At 37.5% G+C, this 20,261-nt stretch overlaps 1 protein-coding gene across 2 annotated transcripts in view; it reads right to left on the reverse strand.

The window, feature by feature from the left end:
* The window catches only part of SMC1B (structural maintenance of chromosomes 1B), a 30,612-nt gene that overhangs the window by 1,401 nt on the left and 8,950 nt on the right, over positions 1-20,261 (reverse strand). Inside the window, exons 10-24 of one of the 2 annotated variants that reach the window (XM_053978099.1) lie at positions 17,878-18,063; positions 16,169-16,348; positions 15,031-15,177; positions 14,436-14,573; positions 13,808-13,924; positions 11,235-11,341; positions 10,321-10,462; positions 9,395-9,540; positions 8,142-8,295; positions 6,740-6,838; positions 5,652-5,808; positions 4,735-4,889; positions 3,240-3,391; positions 2,767-2,836; positions 73-183 (exon numbers count right to left, since the gene is read on the reverse strand). In XM_053978099.1, the coding sequence (XP_053834074.1) occupies positions 73-183; positions 2,767-2,836; positions 3,240-3,391; positions 4,735-4,889; positions 5,652-5,808; positions 6,740-6,838; positions 8,142-8,295; positions 9,395-9,540; positions 10,321-10,462; positions 11,235-11,341; positions 13,808-13,924; positions 14,436-14,573; positions 15,031-15,177; positions 16,169-16,348; positions 17,878-18,063 (2,061 nt within the window). The remainder of the gene's footprint in view (positions 1-72; positions 184-2,766; positions 2,837-3,239; positions 3,392-4,734; positions 4,890-5,651; positions 5,809-6,739; positions 6,839-8,141; positions 8,296-9,394; positions 9,541-10,320; positions 10,463-11,234; positions 11,342-13,807; positions 13,925-14,435; positions 14,574-15,030; positions 15,178-16,168; positions 16,349-17,877; positions 18,064-20,261) is intronic. The other variant, XM_053978101.1, reaches the window with a different exon arrangement.

Genomic DNA, 20,261 nt, shown 5'->3' on the forward strand with positions numbered 1-20,261 from the left:
GAGCAACACTTCAGGTGTGACCCAGCACTTCAACAACCCCATGTGCATTATTTACCCATAATTAATTGTTACCTCAGGACACACTCCAATCAACGCATCTGCCTTGCAATAAAACTCTTCCTTCAGGGAAATAACTATCATTTGGACCTGTTCATGTGCCTGTTCTCTAATGAAACTTGACACCTTTGGAAAGAAACCAAGTGTTTGAGTTAGTTCTGGCAACCTGAAACAATGCTGTGATTAGGGAATGGTGAAGGAAGAACTGAGCTGTGCTAGCTGCAGAATTCCATCATGATTGCTACAATGAGAAATAAACCAGTTTTAAAAGCCAGATATTTTGCATGGTTTTAAGACAACCCCTCAAGTGTGTTGCTTTTTGAAAATATTTAAGAGAATAATGGTTCATTCCAGTGAATAAAGTATAAAAAGACACCAGTGCCAATGAATAACAATTTTACTTTATATAACTAGAAAGGAAGGTGGAAATCCCTAAATAACTTTTTTTAAAAGTGTGAAAAGTTTGCTACTGGCTGTATAATAAATTAGTTCACTGCAGACAGCAGCAAGTTTCTCAATGATAATGCAACTTAAAGGTACAAAATTTAAATTATTAACTGGTGAGATTGCAGTTTCCCCTAATATAAATTAAATGCTGCATAAAGGAAAACCAGTACCTTTTTAATGAGCCCTCTGCCTGCACACTTCTATCTACAGGACATAGAAATTAATTTTTTACTGGAAGAACTGTAAGTAAGTTATGGGAAGAACTCTTGTTAGTAAGTTAAAACTTCACAGTAATTTCAGAGTATAGTTCCAATTAGTGAGAGATCTGCTTTAATACATCATCAATCAAAGAATGGAAAGAAACAGATTAATTTCTTAGGATAAAAAATAGGTATCAGTGAGTACCAGCAACAACTTTCACAGATCAGTTTTGCTCAGTTGCAGTATTTAATTTTAGCTGTGTTTGGATTGAGTAATCCAGGTGCATAGAGGCAAAATCACCTCTTTGTTTCCAGTGTTTTGACAAGAATGGTGCCCAGCACATCCTTAGGCATAAAAGGGACCTCTCTTCTGCCAGGCAGAAAGAGCCTCCTCAGAAAGGCAAAGTGCAGCAAAGTGCCTAGTGCACTCTATTAATCATTATCAGCTTTGTTAATGCATCATAGGTAGCCTATATGGAAAGCTGGCAACATCCCAGAAGTCCTCACCTTCATGCAATGTGTACAGGATTGGGGCAGGTCTAACTGCAACTGGATTAATAAAGTCATCCAGGTAACAACCAGGTAAGGGTCCATGGCCAGCTCCAGACAGAGCCAGGAAACACACCAGCCAGCCACCCCAGACAGCTGCAGAGATGGGCAGTGCTCATCACCTGACACACCACAGCTTCCACAACAAGCAGAAATGTGAAGTTCAGAAGTAAATGGTGTAACAGCAAAGGAATGCCTGGAGTCAGCCTGCACTGCTCCAGGTCACCAGCCTTGAGACATCTGAGCCCAGAAAGAGTAACACACAGAAAACACAATACTCGTATTCGGCCAGAATACATCTTAGAGTGGTCCCAAGTCTTATAAGCAGAGCAGTATCTGATAGAAGCTCAGCTCACAGAGGTGCTGTGTGATGTGTAGTCTTATTTTTAATCATGTCACTGAGAGCCAAGCCCTAAAACTTCCTTAGGGATCTTCATTATAGCCCCACTACATCCCATCTGATGTTGCTGAAACACACTGCAGCAAGCTAAAACAACTTCAGGGCCTGGGTAACTCTTGTGGACTTGTATCCCAAGAATTATTTAGGGAATTAAATAGGTTCAGGAACCTCTCACAGTGAGTCAGTAATCTCCAAGAAGGAATTGAATTCTATCTGGCAGGCACAAGTGGTAGAGTTTTCCAGCTATCTATTCCAGAAGTACCCTCCAAGCAAACTCTGGAGTACTTGGCACATCACACTTAATGCCATCAGGGGAACAACCAAAATATTTGGTGTTTAAACAACTGCTTTTGTTTGTTAGGCTCTACCAAGACTGACATTAGAGGTAATGTTACTAGAAATACTGTTCTGAAAAAGAATGCTTCCACAGAAGAAAATCTAGGCATATGTGGTGAGCTTTAGGATTCCTCCCTACAAAAAATCCTCCTGTTCTGAGCCTCCCCTCCCAGGGGCTGCCATCCACAGCTGCAATCTCTGCTGTTTATGTTCCAGCCTCAGTTCTTGTTACATTGAACAGTTACTGGCAAAAAGGGAAAGAGAAATTAAGAAGGCAGGAAGGTGTTTTAATCAAGAAAAGTCATGTGGCTAAAATGACTGGAGCAACAGCTTAATTGGTGCCAATGCAAAAATAGTTACTAAGCCAATTACATTAAACACTCCAGTGGCAGAATGACTTGGTTTCCACATGCAGGTACACTCCTTGCTACTTCTTGGAGCCAAGGGAACTCCAAGGCCTTTCCAATTCCAAGCAGCACAATTCCCAGGTGCCCTCAGGTCACACTGTGCCACATGGGGTTACACAACACACCTGCACACCTTCACACTCCTCACCACCTCTTCTCACCTTCACAATTTAGAGACCAATCAAACACACTTGGATTAAGGAATTTAAATTTTTCCTGTATCTCACAGACTGATTACTTCAGCCCTAAATCCAATCCAATTTAAAACAGATTCAGTCAGGCTAAACAGTCTGTATCCCAACACCCTGCAATGGAAGTAGCCACCCTTTTACAAAAGGTACCAGATATTGTGGGTAAAAGAGCAACTTACTTTATCAATGTTTGTGTTGTCCAGTGCAGCATCTATCTCATCCAAAATAAAAAAAGGAGCTGGACGAAAGCTGTAGAAGACAAGACAGTATTTTACAGTGAGATACCAAAGTGTTAATCAACATTCTAATTACTTACTTAGTCCATAAATAAAGTTGATAGTATTTTGCAATATTATTCTTATTTTATTGCAATTAAATAATTAGATATCATTTAATATTCAATATTAAATAATAGACAAGAAATTAACAGTTAATATTTTTAATTAACATGAAATTTTACATTGAATATATAAAGTCATGACAGATAAAGAATAAGGACTTCAGCAATGCTTGAACACTCCATTAGCAGAATTTTTAACATGTGTATAAGCATAACAGTCTCTTTCTATCACCTACTTGGCCACATACTTGGAGAATACCCTAACACTTTTTTTTTTTTTTTCCCTGGATAGTCCCAGAACAATTCTTTTACCTGTGTACAGCAAACACAAGAGCCAGGGCTGCCACTGTTTTTTCCCCTCCTGACAAACTGTCCATCGGCATAAAGCGCTTGCCCGGAGCCACGCAGTGGAAGCCAATGCCTTCCAGATAGGGCTCCTCAGGATTTTCCGGACTAAGGAAGGCCTAGAAACAAATACATTTAATTGTTAATACTGAGATTTATCAAATTATTTAGATGGTTATTTTTTAGGTTTAAATACTGCCTGAGCTAGTGAGGAAACCAGTGAGTTTGCTTCCCTTTTAGGGAAGCCGTTCATCCATTCTGAGCAGCCGTATCCAGTTCCTGGAGAATATGGTTTTGTTAACAAACTGGGAAGCAAGAGGCTCAGTAACAAAACCAGTATGGAAATGGTGCCACATATTTGTTATTTCCAGACTTTCAACTACTGAACAAACTCGATTTTATCATTTTCTATGTAACTCCTTTGATTTTTTAAATTATTAAAATTAGAATTCAAAAGCAGATTTCTTCTTTTTGGGCCTAGATGACAATGTACTTGCAAAATTGCCTTTTTTTTGGTGAACCTAGCTTTGAGCTGGACAAAGACTGCTTTGTACTTAAGTCTTTTTCTGTACTTTGTATCTTGGCTCCCAGGGACAAAATTTAAAAGCATTATTTTAAAGGAACCACCATGTTCCCTAACCTCTAAAGGTATGATGGGCAAGATCCTTGCTAGTTGGTTTATTTTTCTCATAAATAGGAGAGACAAAATACAGACTCTTCCCCTCTGCACAAGTGGAGACAGGTAAGAGAAACTTCCTTACTTAACTCTCATTTCAAATGTCTCCTCTCAGATCACAGACATCATGGAAGAAAACCAAACCAGCACACAACATGCTGAAGAAAAACACAAAATCTTAAGACAGACAAGAGTTCAATCCTTTAAACTTTTATGGAAGTCTATGGAATTTGGCATAACCAAAGCATTTGGGAGTTCCCTCTTGACTTTTGGTAATAACACAGGAACAGTAACAATGATAATCGTGAGACAATTTTTCTACATGTTTCTTAAAAGATGCAAACATATTATGTCTGTTTATGTTTTCTAAGTATTTAAGTGGGGTAGAAGGTGCTTCAAGACCTTGTACAAAACACTAGCACTTATTTATGATTTTCAGTTGTCTGTACTAATGATTGTTATTAGTGTAACTTGATGTGTAAACCAATGTTATTTTTAACTGAAGTACTCAATTACATTTCACACTTGTGTTCTGCTAAAAGCAAAGAGTTAAACTAAGCCAAGCTCAATAGTCCCCAGTTTTGCTCACAGATTACCTCTCTCTGTTTAATGTCAAGCATACTTAGGCTTATTGCCTATTCCTTCCTGACCCTAAACTTCTGTAGTCTTTCTGTGATTTTCTTCTTGAGGTCTGAGACTGTCTTTGGAAACCACAAGTGCTACTTTATTCTAGGTAACAAAGCATCCAGTATGGCCTTTAAGGCACAGCCCCTGCACACAACACACCTGAGCACTACTGTTCCTGCAAAGCTTCTTGTAGATCCTGTCAATGGCTATGGAGGCATGCTCAAAGCACTGGCTAAATAGGTCATATCTCCTTTTTTTCACCTCTTCAAATTCCTGCTTGCATATTCTGGCCTCCTTTCTGCTGTTCTCAAAAGCTACGGAAAAAAAATAAAATGACAGGAGTTACTCCTTAAGAAGTCTTTGAGCAAATACACAGAACAAATATATACTGGCTACTATGAACAGCATCAAAGAAAATACTTATTGCAGAAAAAGGAACATACCAATATAGTGTGAGTTTCCTTCCAGATTTCAAATGCAAGACCCACAAACCAGCAAAGTTGTGATGTATTCAATCTGCTCTGTGCCACATTTGTCTAGAGCAAGGAACAATATTCTTCTCCTAATTCCTTCTGGGAACCAGGCAGGCCTAAGCAGCACCAGTACTGACCTGGTACAACTCCAGAACCTCTTACATTTCTTACACTGTTAATATCTTAAACTCTCTGGAGATACTAACCATTTTGCAGAAACGCTCATGTGTCAGTTTTGGACAACATACACAGTTCCTTCTGTTGTCCTTCCTTTTCTTACATTTATGTAAGAAAAATTTAAGCAATTTTAACATTAGAGTCAGTACTTCTCAGAAAGCAAGTAAAACACAATTTATGATGTCATGTGGGGAACAAGTATCTTCCCAATCATTCAAACTGTATTTCAACAAACTACTCCACACTCAAATGTATGTTAATGAATTGTTTACATATAATTAAAAAGATAACTGAGGATAAACAGTTGAGCACAAAAAAATACCTTCATATCTGAAATGGGCAAAGCCAGCAGGACCAACCCCATGAAGAGGAATGTCAATTAGGGGGGAATTATAGAAGTGACTGACATGAAAGACTCAGTGTTACCATCTATCGATTCTTGGAACTTGTCCCGAGCTATCAGTAACTTCTCTCCTGCTCTCAGGTTTGGAGCAGCTGTCTTCATTAATGTGACCTCTTTGGATTTGATTTCCTGCTGCATTTGCTTCACATGATCCTCTATATCTTTATCAGATTCTAGTTCCTAAAGAATAAAAACCAACAAAGCAATCTAATTTGCTATTAGGCCAAGACATTTCAATACATACAGCAAGCACTCATAGTTCCTGAAACAATTACCCCACTCATTAATAGCTTTAACTTGAAACACAACTGAAAATGCCACCCAGGTCTTATTTCTTGCAATGAGTCTACCAGGCCCTCACTCTTCTTCCCCAAGATTTTTAAAAACAGGAAGCCAATTATTTTCCCGTGATTCCCTTTTTAAAATACAACACAGGAGCAGGATTAGTACTTCACTGCTTGATTTTTAAAGAGGTTCTCAGTGAATTCTTTGAGATATGTTCTACTGATGACAGCTTCCATCCTTTGTTCTGTGCTTAACCTATGACATTTAACTATTTTCCTCAAGATTAAAAAGGAAAAACAAATTACAAAACCTGCTGAGAAAAATCTGACCTAATGGGCTGTTAGGGAAGGATGGGAAGCCTTGGCCTCTGCAAATACCACAAATAGCAGGCAAACAATCTCCCTCAGCCACTCTTGCGTTCTGGAGCTTTGAGCCTTAACATACAAAGTTGCAACTTCAAGGCAGAAGGTAAACAAGGAAAATTAAAAAAAAAAAAAAAAAAAAAAAAAAAAAAAAAAAAAAAAAAAAAAAAATCAAGGAGGTATTAAGTCTCTCAATTGCATTTTCATGGTTCAGATAAGCTGAAAGTTAAAGCCAGTTATATGGGAAACTGACCTATCTAGAAATCCCACACATCAATACTACATCATGAGTACAAAACCAGAGCATACAGACACATGCACTTCAGCTTGGCAGTGGTTAAAGACACTTGGTGGTGTGAAGGGTGAAGAACAAAATAAACAACAAATAAAATACCTTTCACAAAAAAAAAAAAAAAAAAAAAAAAATCAGACACTCCATCTCTAATAATTTCAGAAAAGTTTACCTTTAGGTCAATGTCTAGGGTGCTGTAGTCTATCTGAATTCCCTCTTCCCTTTCATAGATGCCTGACAGAGTCTGGGTGCTTTCTATTTCAGTTCCTAGCTGCAAGATGAAGTACATTCCAGTTCAGAAATACAAAAGTTAACTTTGAAACTGTAAAACTAATTCATTAAGAGGTTTTAAAATTAAGAGACAGTGGTAACATGGTACGAGGTATATGTAATCCATGGCTCTTCCCCTGGCCCAAATGGAATGAACAGTTAAGATCTCATGAGCCTAATTAACACACTCGCCTGTTAAATGAAGATGAAAACATCTCCTAAACTAAGCTTGAAGCTATGTTAAAAGCAGCAGCAACCTGTTTATTACATATTTACAACACTGTACCTACTGTAAATCTCCTGATTGGAAAGATGTACACTCACTAATACCTCAATCCCTTCCAAGGGAAGGCTGAAGTGCGTAAACTGAGGCATTTCTTCCACTCTAACTCAAAAGAATGAAGGAGCTTCAGTTCTGTATGGCACAAGCAGAGAATCTTGTACTCCCTGTCACCTGAATTTCAAACAGCCATTTCCCCTCACATGAAACATGTGCTATCTCTCATTATTAGACCCCTTTCCCACCAAGATTTTTTTCTCTGAACCAAATCTTGCTTGTCTTCTCTGTGAGGCTAATTAAGAATCCACATTGTTATGCCTTCTGCTCCCCTCCTTGGTTTCCTCTCTTCCTTAATCTGAAACAGTGAGAGCTGAGTTCCTGCATCCTCGGATCATTGGCAGTTCTTCTTCTTTCCTTTCACAGACTGCCCACCCCACCTCACTGCCGGCATTTTGTCCGCTGCCCAGTTCACACCTATCCTTCAGCAAAAATACTTTTCTAAGGAATGGGTTCAACAAGACTCCTTGTTGGAAAAAGAGGGAAGATGGAGACAAGTAATAAGGGGCAGTCATCAGATAGAAGCAATGTTTCTATTTTATCCTACCCCTGATTTCTCTGAATATCTACATCTACTGAATACAAAAGGATGATTTAATATACAGCATTTGTATTATGGATGATAGACCAAATATGATCTCAACCCTTGCACGTGCCATATTTATTTACATTTCTGAACTGACCCGTGTATCCTCTTATTTATCTTCATACCAATTTTCTTGTACAATAAGATTTTATATATTTCATGAAAGTATGTTTCAAGCACAAGCAAAAATACTTGCAAACAGTATTTCTGTCTACAAAAATAAAAAGAAATCCTTCTTTTGAATGAAAGAGACCTGGTCACATGAATAGTGTATTGGTTTGATCATCACTATGTAAGAGAAACAGTCCTGTAAGGAAACAAAAATTAAATTAATGAGTAAGTGCTCCTCCATGATATCTATCTTCTGTAAACACCAAGTACCTCTACTTCGCTGATGTCATCCAGTGATCCAGACAGTAACTCGATTTTCAAGTCCTGCACCTTGCATTCAAGCAGCAGATTATGTCTCCTTAATCTCATCTCTTCCAGTGAGGTTTCTAGACCTGTAGCTTCCCTCTGCAACTTTGTGGCTTCTCTACATGCACAAAAGGCACAAAACAACTCAAGAGTGGAAACATCACTGCTAATAACATCTGCAGAAAACCAGCATGATAAATACAGCATAGAAAACAGATTCCAAGCACCAAGGGGGCTGTTTCCTCTTCAGTAACCCCCACCAAACATAAAGGAAAATGGTACTTCTGCCATCTCCTCCATTCTCCCAAATTACTCCAGAGGGAGCCTCAGTCTCAGTACATTGCCAAGTTCACTTAAAAGCACATTCAAATACCCATCTTTCCTAATTACAGACTACCTCTGTTCTGTTCAGCTCTAGTGAACATGTATGGAGATCTGATCGTTTAACATGTAACCAAGTATCTTTTATTATTACTCTCTCTGAAACAGCTTGATTCTTTGCAACCAATTCCTCTGGTAGCATCAAGTTACCATCAGCAGAAACACTGTTAAAATTATACACAACATAAATTATTAGGCATACAGTCATGAGTTCATAGAAAATTGCCCAAGTTTACAGAGCCATACCGTGCCAATGTTATGGGGTTTTTAGACATACCAATGACTCCTGATTAAGGGGTATCAATAATAAGCAAGCGCAACAGAAATGAAGTATAAACTGTCCACAAAGGAGTTGATTTAATATAACAATAGGAGAAAAAAAATGACCTAAAGTTAGTGTTAGTTTAAGTTATCCAACATATGAAAAAATAACAATGAAATTGGAAAATAAAAATGTTCCCATTAATCAGACCACTGTGCAACTCAAACTAAACTGAGAAACTATGAGGGAACGTCACGTGCCACCAACAAAGCTCTAAGCTACTACATATTCACCACAAGAGATGAGAGATCTGTGGTCAGAGATCACAGTGAGACCTAAGACTAGGTAGATAGTAAAATAATTCTGTATGGTTTATGGGATGGCCCTCTTGAAATACTCTCCTTCACACACTGAATTAGAAAAACTTTTAAACTAAGGCACACTGTAGATGAAAATCACTATGTCTCTAATACATCTTTCACAAGAAAACAAAACAAGATAAATCCAAACATGTCATCAGTAAATCCCTTCTAAATATTATCCCTTTAATCATCTTCCCAGGAGTAGGAGTTACCTATTAAGAGTTAACATCATCTTTCTGAACTCTTCAACTTCATTTTGGCTTTTTGTGAGCTCAGATTTATGAGCATTTAGTCTATCCTTAAGGTGTTGCTGCTCCTCCAGAAGTTCATTAACTTTTTTTAGAAGCTTTTCCTCATCCTGCATAGAAATATTTAGATTTTTAACTTCCCACCAAGAATCTAGATCTGGAATCTCTACTATACAGAAAAAAGGAGTTAAACTCTCAACCTGTTACATTCAAATGTGTTACAGTGAAGATCTGAAAGGCACTGGGGGGGGGGGGGTTTCCCCCAAACTTGTGACAGTTTTATACATTTCACTTTTTGTTTTTTGTTCAAAGCATGTATCTTCTCCTTCCCTTTTCTGTGAACAAGCACAAGCTTGTTTCTTTAACAAGCACCATCAGCACAGTACAGGGTAAAGAACACTGTGAAGGAGGAACCCATCCATATTACTTCAACTAAAAATCTAAATTGGTTTCATAGCATTATTTCAAATGTATTAGTGGCTGTAAAGAAGCTTAAAGATGTAAAGCACCAGAGTTGCTTGCTCTTACTTGTAAAATCTTTGCTGAATCTGAGCCACATGCTGCTGGTTTTCTATAGTTGTATGCTGCCTTTTCATATCAACAAAACACATTAACTGAACAAAGTATAAAATAATACTGTATAGACAGTAATCCAAAACTTAATTTTTAGTAAGCTTATTTTTAATAATAAATAAGCATCCAAATACGGCAGTTTATTCCAAGGTTAAAATGCAATAGGCATCTGCATTTTTCTAAGCAATTACAAAGTCAACCCTGAATTAACCCCTTGAAAAATTAATCCACAGCATCAACTACATTTATTCAAAACTGGAACTGAAAGGAAAGAATGTATTGAATTACAGAGACAGAGGAATTATTTTTATTATTACCTTCTGTAGGTTGATAATCTCAGCTTCATCTTTATGAATTGTCTCCCTCAACTTGCTGACTGAGTTTGTTAATTTTTGTAGATGATCACGATTATACTCCAGCTGAACGTTCAGTCGTGTCCTCTGATTTTCAAACTCCAGTCTAGTCAAGGTAGAGGATTTAAAACCATTTCTTACAAAGCAGGCTATTAACTGTGATTGGACTCTATTTAGATACCATTACTGTATCTTCTATGTGAACATAAAAATCTGCATTACATTGATTCTACTACACCACATCCTGTGAATATATGGGAAATCACAAAGATATAGTGATACTGATTAAACAAATACAATACAGAATATAGCCATATCATTACGGAAAGTGACACTTGAACTTCAACCCTCAGCTCATTTTAACATTCTCCTTCTAAGACAGAAATCTGTGGTGCAGTGACATGTGTCTGTGAGAGAAACACTAGCTGAGGCTGCCTGTGAAAAACTCAAGAATCTGTCTTCCTTATAAGAGTATGTTCCTATACCAAACACCTGTGTCTTACACCCAGTTTTCCTTAGATTTTTTCACACACGAGTGACCCTTCATACTATTCTCAATCTGGGACAGTGCCATTTTAAAATTTGGTATTAAAAAACTATTTTTTATTTTTTTACAATAGTGCTACCAAAATAGTAAATGTTACCTTTCAAATTTGTTGCAAGCTGTCGCTGACTCTGTCTAACAAACCCAAACCATAGCAGTGATCTAACTAATCCTTGTCTAACTAATCTACAGCAGTGGCCTAACTAACAGTGACAAGGAGAACCTTCTACATTCTCCTGTGACTTTGTGTTATTTCCTGTGAGGGAGTTTCTCCAGTACCAGTGTGCCCAATCTAATACCAACCACTGGTTTACATTTTAGTGACATATACCACCTTCTCTTATCAATCTCCTCTTGTTGTCTCACATGCTCTTGTTCATACACACGAATATTTTCTATACCAATCTCTTCACAGAATTCCCGGAAAACAACATCTTCAACCTTTGAAAACAGAGAAATGGAACAAAAAAATGATTATACTATTTTGCAACTCACAGATGTAAAATATTCAATCACTTCATGCTACAGACTAGATTTTTAAGGTACTTCAAGAAAATAGCTAACAACTACTGAGGAATAATTTGTACTTGAAATTTTCAAATAACACTTTCAGTCCAAATGCCAGACATAAGGAATATGTGCCTGTGATCTACTCAATGCAACTCCAATCTAAGCTCTTGACAGCACCTGGTCATTCCGAAGACAGAAGTCATCACAGTGTAATCATCCTCCCTGGTTTTGCCTGTTCCCAGACAGCTGAAGAAGAGAAAGCTAGACAGGACACTAATCAGATACACTAGATTTCTTGGAGTTGTAGTTCAGCTCTTTATTTTAATCCTTTCAAGAGATCCATAAATATTAATTACTGTGCTCTGTTTATAGAAAAGTCATAACAAAAACTCTGCCATGGAATAGATCATTTCCTAATTATACAGTGTATATACACTAACAAAAGCATCAGTCAAAACCAATTCTAATTTTTTTAAAAATTTAGGCAGGCAAATACTAGGTACAGTGTATATGGCTGGACTGAAGAAGAAATAGCAACAGTCCATTCCTATTTAAAAGGAAAACCATTGGACTGAACAAAATCTTAATAGAACTTTACAGGTCAAAGCCTGGTATTATTTATATTGTTTTAGTATTCAGGATTTTTTAGCCAGGTATCAAATACTACATCAAACCAAGTTATACTATCCAAGTTACACTACTCTTTGGAAACTGATGATTAGTTCCAAATGATAGCCTGTACATTTTTGTTTTTTCAGAACAAGCAAAAGAAAAGTTCTTGCATCTGGAATTCTTACATGGTTAACCATCAATGACTTCCTCAGTGTTTGCAGATGACAGGCATCTGCACTCCCTCATGCCTGCACCCCAAGCAAGACAGAGAACAGGCAGCGATTTTGGCATGTTCTTACATGTAGAATTCCAGTCATGGATTAATCCCAGACTGACTGATGGGAATGGGTCAGAAGCCAGGAGCTAAATTACAGATGTACAATGCAGCCTGAGTTACTGCAGACAGTGGTGAGGAATGTCTCCTTCTCCAACAATATACATTTACACCAGCATCTAAGTCCTGGGCTGTGTATTTTCCAGATAAAATTGCAGTACCATTTTTCCACAGCTTATACCAGATTTCTTTATTTGACAAGAGTAGGAACAAAGGCAGCTTCAAAACACAGGTAGAGATGAGGTGCCTATTTCCCCAAGAAGTCAATTACTGCCGATTCTAGCAGAATACAGCAGGAAACCCCTCTTGGCATCACATTAAGCTTTACTAACATTCCCTTCACTGAATGCCTTTAGTCTCTTCATGACAACCCTGCTCTGAAATCTGTCCACTGTCTGTATGAACTGTTCTGGGGACCACTGGAAGATAAGTAAATTACAGGGAAACTGAGGGATGAGATGGTCAAAGTGTCTACACAAAGAAACAGCTGAGAAACCTAAGTGGTGGATCACATGCCACAGAGGACTTTTCCTGTTGCTGATAAGAAGCAGACAGGAGCAGATTCTAAAGACAAAAGCTGTTTAGTACCATAACAGATAATGAATTTGGTCAGGCGGGGATAGAACAAGAGTTCCATATTCTCCATCACCTACACCTCAAAAGAGAGGGTGAGCACAGAACACTCAAGTTATATCACAGGCTAGCTTCATCTTCCATGAACTGGACTTGAATATAGGTATACAATGGTCTTTAAAAAACCTACAGAATACCAAAACAAGCCCCAAAAACATGCAAAAAACCCGAAAGAATCTTCTTCCCACCCAGCAAAGAAAAAACCAAACCACAAAAATCACAAAAAGAAAACCTCTACAGAAACAAACAAACCCCCAAAACAGTGATATAGGAATTTACTGACAATCATCACACACACCTCAGCCACTCTCCCAGGGTAATCAGAGCACAGAGAAAAATCAAGAACACATACTGGCTACTTCCCAAGAGAAAGGAACCTTCAGACTATGCTATTTTTCATCTGCATTCCAAGCAGACAGGCCATCCCCCAGACATGTCACCTGCAGAGTTCAGAACAAAGCCCTCTTGCAGTGCTGAGTAGTGTTTTCAGCTCTAGAAAGCTGTATATATTAAGCAAAGCTTCATCTACTTGAGACGTAGATGGATTTGGTTGGTTGGATTTGTGTTTAGCACTTGACAGTCACAGAACTTTAAGAAACTGATTTGCAAAGCCATGACTCATATACACAAATATTGTCTGTTCACAGCTACCTTGGTAAGAAAGGTAGAGGATGTGGAGAGATACCTGGAATAATGCACAAGCCTCGTTGACAAAGCAGCTTACAAAGTTAAAAGTTGTCCAGTTCTAAACATCAGTAAAACTTAAGATTCCTTAGCCTAATAGCATAAGCTCTCAAAGCTCTCACAGAAGGCATTACCTCATTAATTTTTTTCTGAAACTCTTCTATTTTTAGTTTTCTTTGTACTACTCCTTCATTCAGCATATCATACTGAGCCTCAATATTTACCAATTCACTTTCCAGTTTTGATTTTTCCTAGACAGAAAGGAAAAATATGGTAATTTTTCTGAACAGGATGATCAACTTTCTAGAAATTAAGGGACAGCTCTGTTCCAGGTTAACTGGTTTTTTTTCTAATTTCTAATTAATTTCTAATTTTTCTAATTAAAAACATTTTCTTCTCAAATGATGCTTAACCACTATTACTGCCAAGTTGCATGTAACAATTATAGTGGAAAACAAATGGAAAAGAAAACTAAGTACCACATAAAGTGCACTTTGACTTACAGACTTCTGAAGGTTACTAGACGATAAACCAAGCTTACCAGAAACCCAAGTTTTAAACCACAATAGAAAAAGCCTCATGTAAAGTACTCTGCAATCTTTGTTTTTTCTATTTTATCAATTCCTCAGTTGTAACTGCTGTATGTAAAACTTTAATTGAATTTAAAAAACTATGTAAGGAAGTACCATTACTTGATCAGTAACTGCAGTTTAAAACAATACAATTATTAAACATGAAAATTATAAAGACTTAATATTATACCATGAAGAGATTAGCAAGATGTTTCTTTTTAATAAGGTCTAATTCACTCTGTGAATATTTAAGTCGTGTCTGAGTTCCTTGGCACTGAGCACGCAATTGCTTCAAGTCAGCCTCCTTCCGTCTGATCCTCATTAAGTCCTGGGAAAGTGTTTTTGGAGAAAAAGCTTTTTAAATAAAAGATGAACTATTTGAAAATTATTTGGTTTTTTAGACATTAAAGCTAGCCTCACTGATGTAGGCCTCATTCAAGGTACAGGCTGATAGCACAGGTCATATTCAATATTAATATTGTAATGGATTTATTTCTCCCAAGAAAGTATCCACTTGAAGATTGTATTACAATTCCATCCCTCTTAAAAAAAGCCAACACTAAAGGTATGACAAATCATTTTACACTGGCAGGTTTTGGTTCATGCCAACATTCCCATGTTTACACAACCATATTGTCATTTTCATTACAAGTCTTCAGCTGTTCTGTCCTGTCTGCAGCTTCTAGAAGCTTTGCAAATTATGCTTTTAGAAGATCACCTTCCCAGAGTTGAATTAAGTTAGACACAGCATGACTTCTGCACTTAAGTGCTTTTAAGAGACCTACCTTTAACTCATTAATCAAGCTATCTCTTCTTTCTTTCATTTTACTAATTTCTTTCTCATCCCAACATCTAGCTTTAAATCTTAAATCACTTGATCCTCCAGAAATCACTCCAGATTTCAAAAATAAAGTTCCATCAAGAGACACTGTCTGGAAAAAAATAAGTTATATCCAAATAAATATGAAAAAAACCCAGCCAAAATATCCCATGCACTAATGCCCAAGATATGGTAGTTAAACAAGTAACAACCTCATTTGAGTTGGACTCAAATTTTTCTTTTCTCTTCCAAACCTGCTAATATGAGGCATTTGAAGCAAAGAGAAAGTCTGTTCCTTCTTAGGAGTAATCACATTTTGGTATTATTGCAGCTGATCAGAAAATAAAATGAAATTGTATCATTTCCTTGCATATAGCCCCTTGTGTATACACTTGCACTTAAAAGGTGTAGAACAGACACCTTTTAAATGTGCTAGAACAGACCAAGCAACATGGTAACAGAGTAAAGGCAAACAGCTTGTTTGTAAAGTGAAAGTGTAAATTTTTGTAAAGAACATGGGTGTTTTTGTTACTTTATTTCAAGAAAAAATGACTTTACACTAACCTCAACTTAAAGCTCTCTTAATCAAATTTTAGAAGGTTTATTAAGTGAATAAAATACTGCCAGCAGCAGCAATAGAGACAGGAATAAGAAGAAAGAACTGCAGGAAGTGACAGAGAAGTTTGCAGTCCTTAACATAATCCATATCTACAACCAAGATATTCTGGCAGGTATTGTAAAGAATTTTGAAAGCATTTCTTCAAAGAAAATCTTGCAAGATAAAGTCTATGCTTTTAAATCAGACAGTTTTAGAAGCATGATTATTCATCCCTCCTACTCCTCATAACAAGGACCATACCAAGACCTGTATTTGGACACTAACTATCCTTTCATTTGCCTCTTCCTTTTCCCAGGAAACCCCTTCAACTTACTATGAGGGGAAAAAACAGCCAATCTAGCAATTTGTTTCTGTGGGATTAGACAGCAGAGTACCAACTCTGTGTTTATCTGCAATACTCCAGCATGTTTACAAAAGGATTATTTAATGGCATCAAACACATAACTGCAATGAAAAATGTATGCAACAAACTTTGGCTTCTTACTTTCAGCCTTACTGGTCCATCAAATGCAATGTGTTTTGCTTCCTTAACTGTTTCACAGATCAAGGCATTCCCACTCACAAACTGAATCACTCTTTTCAGTGGAGCAAATTGTGTTTGTACAACATCCACCATCATTTTAGCCTCTTTTATCTCCCTTAGCTTCTCGTTAATTGGTTTAACCTGTAAAGCAAACAAGCAGTGTTTAGAATTTGTGTTAAAGCAAAGCATGTCCAAATCTGAGCAGTCTGGGGACAGGACATACAGATCAATGCAACAGGGAGCTCAATCACTGCAAGACCAGAAACAGACCTGAGGTTTATGTTCTCTGTACACCACTGTCCTTCAATCTGCATAACCTACTGCATTTCTATTTATGATGGCATTAAGATATAATTGTATAACCTGTGCATCAAATCAAAGGACACCAATGCATGGAGAATAAACAAGAGAGCTCAAGATGTGTGTGCAGTTGCAGGGCTACCACCCTGCTCAGACAAGCTGTGGCTGCCCCGTCCCTGCAAGTTCTCAAGGCCAGGGGGTAGGAGCAACCTGGTCTAGTGGAAGGTGTCCTTGCCCATGGCAAGGGTGGAACTGGATGAGCTTTAAGATCTATTCTAAACCAAGCCAGTCTGTGACTCTATGATTTTTAGGGTCAAGGAGACACATGGTCAGATAGTTCCTATAGCTGGACAGGTGGGGTGGGGACGAGAAGGTGATAAAGCATATAGATTGAGGTACTGAATTCTTTTCACTTCAGTCTTTACTTGCAAGACTAGCCTCTGGGAATCCAGGCAGGAGCCCAAGGGGAAATCTAGAACAAAGAAGACGTATTCTTGTGAGAAGAGGATCAGGTCAGGAAAACTTAAGCCAACTGCATGCATGTAAATGTGTGAGCCCTGGTGTGATGCAACCAGCAGAGCTGAAGGATGCCATTACAAGGCCACTTTCAATGTACCTTTGAAGGATCTTGGCAACTGAAAGAGGTGCCCAAGGATTAGGGGAAAACAAACATCACTCCTTTGCTCACAAAGGGACAAGAAGGAGGAGTCAAGGAACTACAGGACGGTCAGCCTCATGTTGATCGTGGAAAAGGTGATAGAGCAACTTATCCTAGAAACTAGCTCCAGGCGTACGAACACAAAATCTTGAAGAAGTAGTCAGCCTGGATTCACCAAGTCAGTCATGCACGATCAACAGCAGCCTGACAATAAAAATTACAGGCCTGACAGACCGGGGGGGAACAGTCAATAGTATCTACCTAGACTACTGAGAGGCTTTTAACACTGCCTCTCCTAAGATCATCATGGAGAGGGTCTAGATGAACAGAGAGGTGAATGAAAACTGTCTGAACAGACAAGCCCAGGGTGGTGACTGGTAGTACAAACTCCAGTTAGAGGCCAGTAGATAGCCACGCCAGTACTGGGACTGATCCTGTTTAATGTCTTCATTAATTATCTGGATGATAGGGAAGAATGTACCCTCAGCATTCGCTGATCACAAACAACTGCGAGGAATGGCTGATATGTAGATGGTCATGCTGCCATCCAGAGGGACCTCAGCAGGCTGGCAAAGAGGGCCAACACGAAATTCACTTCCCACGTCCTGTGCCTTGACACTCCAGCTCATTCTAGTTAAACTTAAATGAGCCAGTATCAAGACTTACAAGTGTATTAGCTTGCTGATGACAGGAGAAGGAAAGACATACTTACATCAAGGTAATCCAAAGCCAGAAAAGTTTCAGGTTCAGCTCGTTCTTGTTTTAGGAACCGAATGCAATCTCTTGCTATTTTTTCAGTGGCAACAACAATAGCAGTCATGTATTTGCTGAATACCTTGGTAACAGCAAGCTGGTATTTTTTATGAATAGGATGACACAGGTCAAGCAATCTTCCAAACTGAAGATTAAAATACAGAGAAATATTAGTATTTTGGATATCAAAAATGTTTTTGCATTCAAGATATATTTTCCTCTTACTACTTCACTATTACATATCTACCAGCTGCACATCAGAAAAACCAGAAATCATAGCAGTCACCAACCCAATTTATAAAGTATGGCTTCAGAATATAAAAGGATTTCATTTTTTCTCTAAGCTTATAGGTACATGTCAATGTTTTACTGAGAATCTCTTTCATACACTTCTAGAAGCATGACAGAATGACTAAGTTAGCTAAGCATGCTTTTTGAAGAGTAAAAATGTATCTAACACTAAGATCTTGAAGTGACAATAACATCTTAAATAGACCTGTTACCTGGGAAATGACAGCAAGAGGTACCATTCCAGTTCCAACCCAAAAATGAAGAAACATGAAAAAAATTAATCTACTTTTCTTGTATTGCATAGTCTAAATAATCAAGCCTCTTTTGTCATGTGTTGAAGCAACACCTCTAGAGAGAAAATTAATTATAGTTCTTTGTTGTTCATGCTCCCTAAAGACTTTTATTTCTTTTCTGTAATTATCAGCAGAGTTGAGCTTTTTCTGAATGACCAAACCTACTGATGCACATTCTAAACATTATTACCTATGAATTAATGCAAAAACACTTTTCCTGCTTCTTGACATGTAGCAACCCATCTCCTCTTGCATATCTATGGTTTTATTCTGATAATTTTTAGTACCGGTAGAGTTCACCCACCATTATAAGCATGTTTTAACAGAACAGAAGCTGTAACATGGATGTAGGAACAGAACATTTAGAAGCTGTCTGCCATTTTTGCCCATGAAATCCAGAAGACTGATACAAAGATTTCCTTCAGTTCTGCCAGTAGACCAGAAGACAAAATGTGTCTCGACCTTTTTTTCCTAAAACTGTGATTTAGGTTGTGTTCACTCATCTGTAATTAGTACACCTGAGCATTAAGCAGCAGTGCAGAAACAACTATGTTGCCTCAGTATGCTGGTGTCAGGAAAACTACTGTGGAACAAGTGTGACTGAAGCAGGCAGCACTAAGCCTTCCTGTAACAGGATAGTTTATGTAATGAATTTGACTCCTCATTTCTGTTAGAAGCCATCCCATCTCTATGTACTCTTAAATTTGCAGTTCTTACAGGAAATTCACAGAATATTCCTCAAAACCAACCTTCCCTAAGCCAATAAGGCATCACCATCTGATCCAGTTATTTTCAAACAGGGATCTAAAACAACGAGTAAGCAAAAAGTGATAAGCCAATCAAGCCATGTATTTTTTTGCACCACCTTGCTAACTTGGATGAAAAAAATCCTGAAGAGCAGCTGAAAAGTGAATTTCTTACTCTCTGGAGAAAACAATAGGATCAGATGCTTGCCATATTCTGAGGAGAATGCTTTTGCAGAAGACAAAAAAGCAAAAAAACAACTGAAAACATTTTTACGTTCTAAAGGCAACACTGGAAAGTTGAGTAAACATTAAAAAACTCAAAAAAAAAAAAAAAAAAAGATTTCCAGCTTGTATATCTCAAATGACTATGTATATCAACAGGGACCGATTAAACCGAGTCATACTCAAAAGCCAACTATTTAATTGATTAGATTTATTAAAAATTCTCTATTTGAAATGGCTTTCAGTGTTGGAGTATATCTTTTAAATGTCATTAAAAAGACATAAAGATGCTTAATAATGTCTGCTAACAATTCAGAATCAATAGACAAAACCCTTAATGGCATTACTGAAGTGTAATTTAAGGAAAATATGTAAAATAGCCTAACTTATGAGCAAAGACAGACCATTTGATAATATAAATATTGTCTTTCAGAAGCAGCGTTTGTTCTGGAATAAATGGTCTCATGGCTAACCTTCCCATCCATTTGTTCAAAATAACAAAGTCAAAAAGGAGGACAGAAGAAAACAAAACCAAATAAGGAAAAAATGAATTAATTAAACACCACTAAATCACACAATAATCAAAATTACTATTTGACACAAGCAGTAACCTCTTTACTTTTGGAACCTGTGAAAAAATAATGACAGTCTAAGCTACAATTCTTCCAGTAATACTATATACTCAAGCAAGAATGAAATTTAAAAAGTTATTCCAAACTATCCAATTTACTCCAGCTGCTTACTCAGTCTATTGCAGAACTTTTAAGTCTTAACTCTAAAATAAAGCATTT

Source organism: Vidua macroura, chromosome 5 (genome assembly GCF_024509145.1).
Source record: "Vidua macroura isolate BioBank_ID:100142 chromosome 5, ASM2450914v1, whole genome shotgun sequence".
NCBI classification, from domain to species: domain Eukaryota; kingdom Metazoa; phylum Chordata; class Aves; order Passeriformes; family Viduidae; genus Vidua; species Vidua macroura.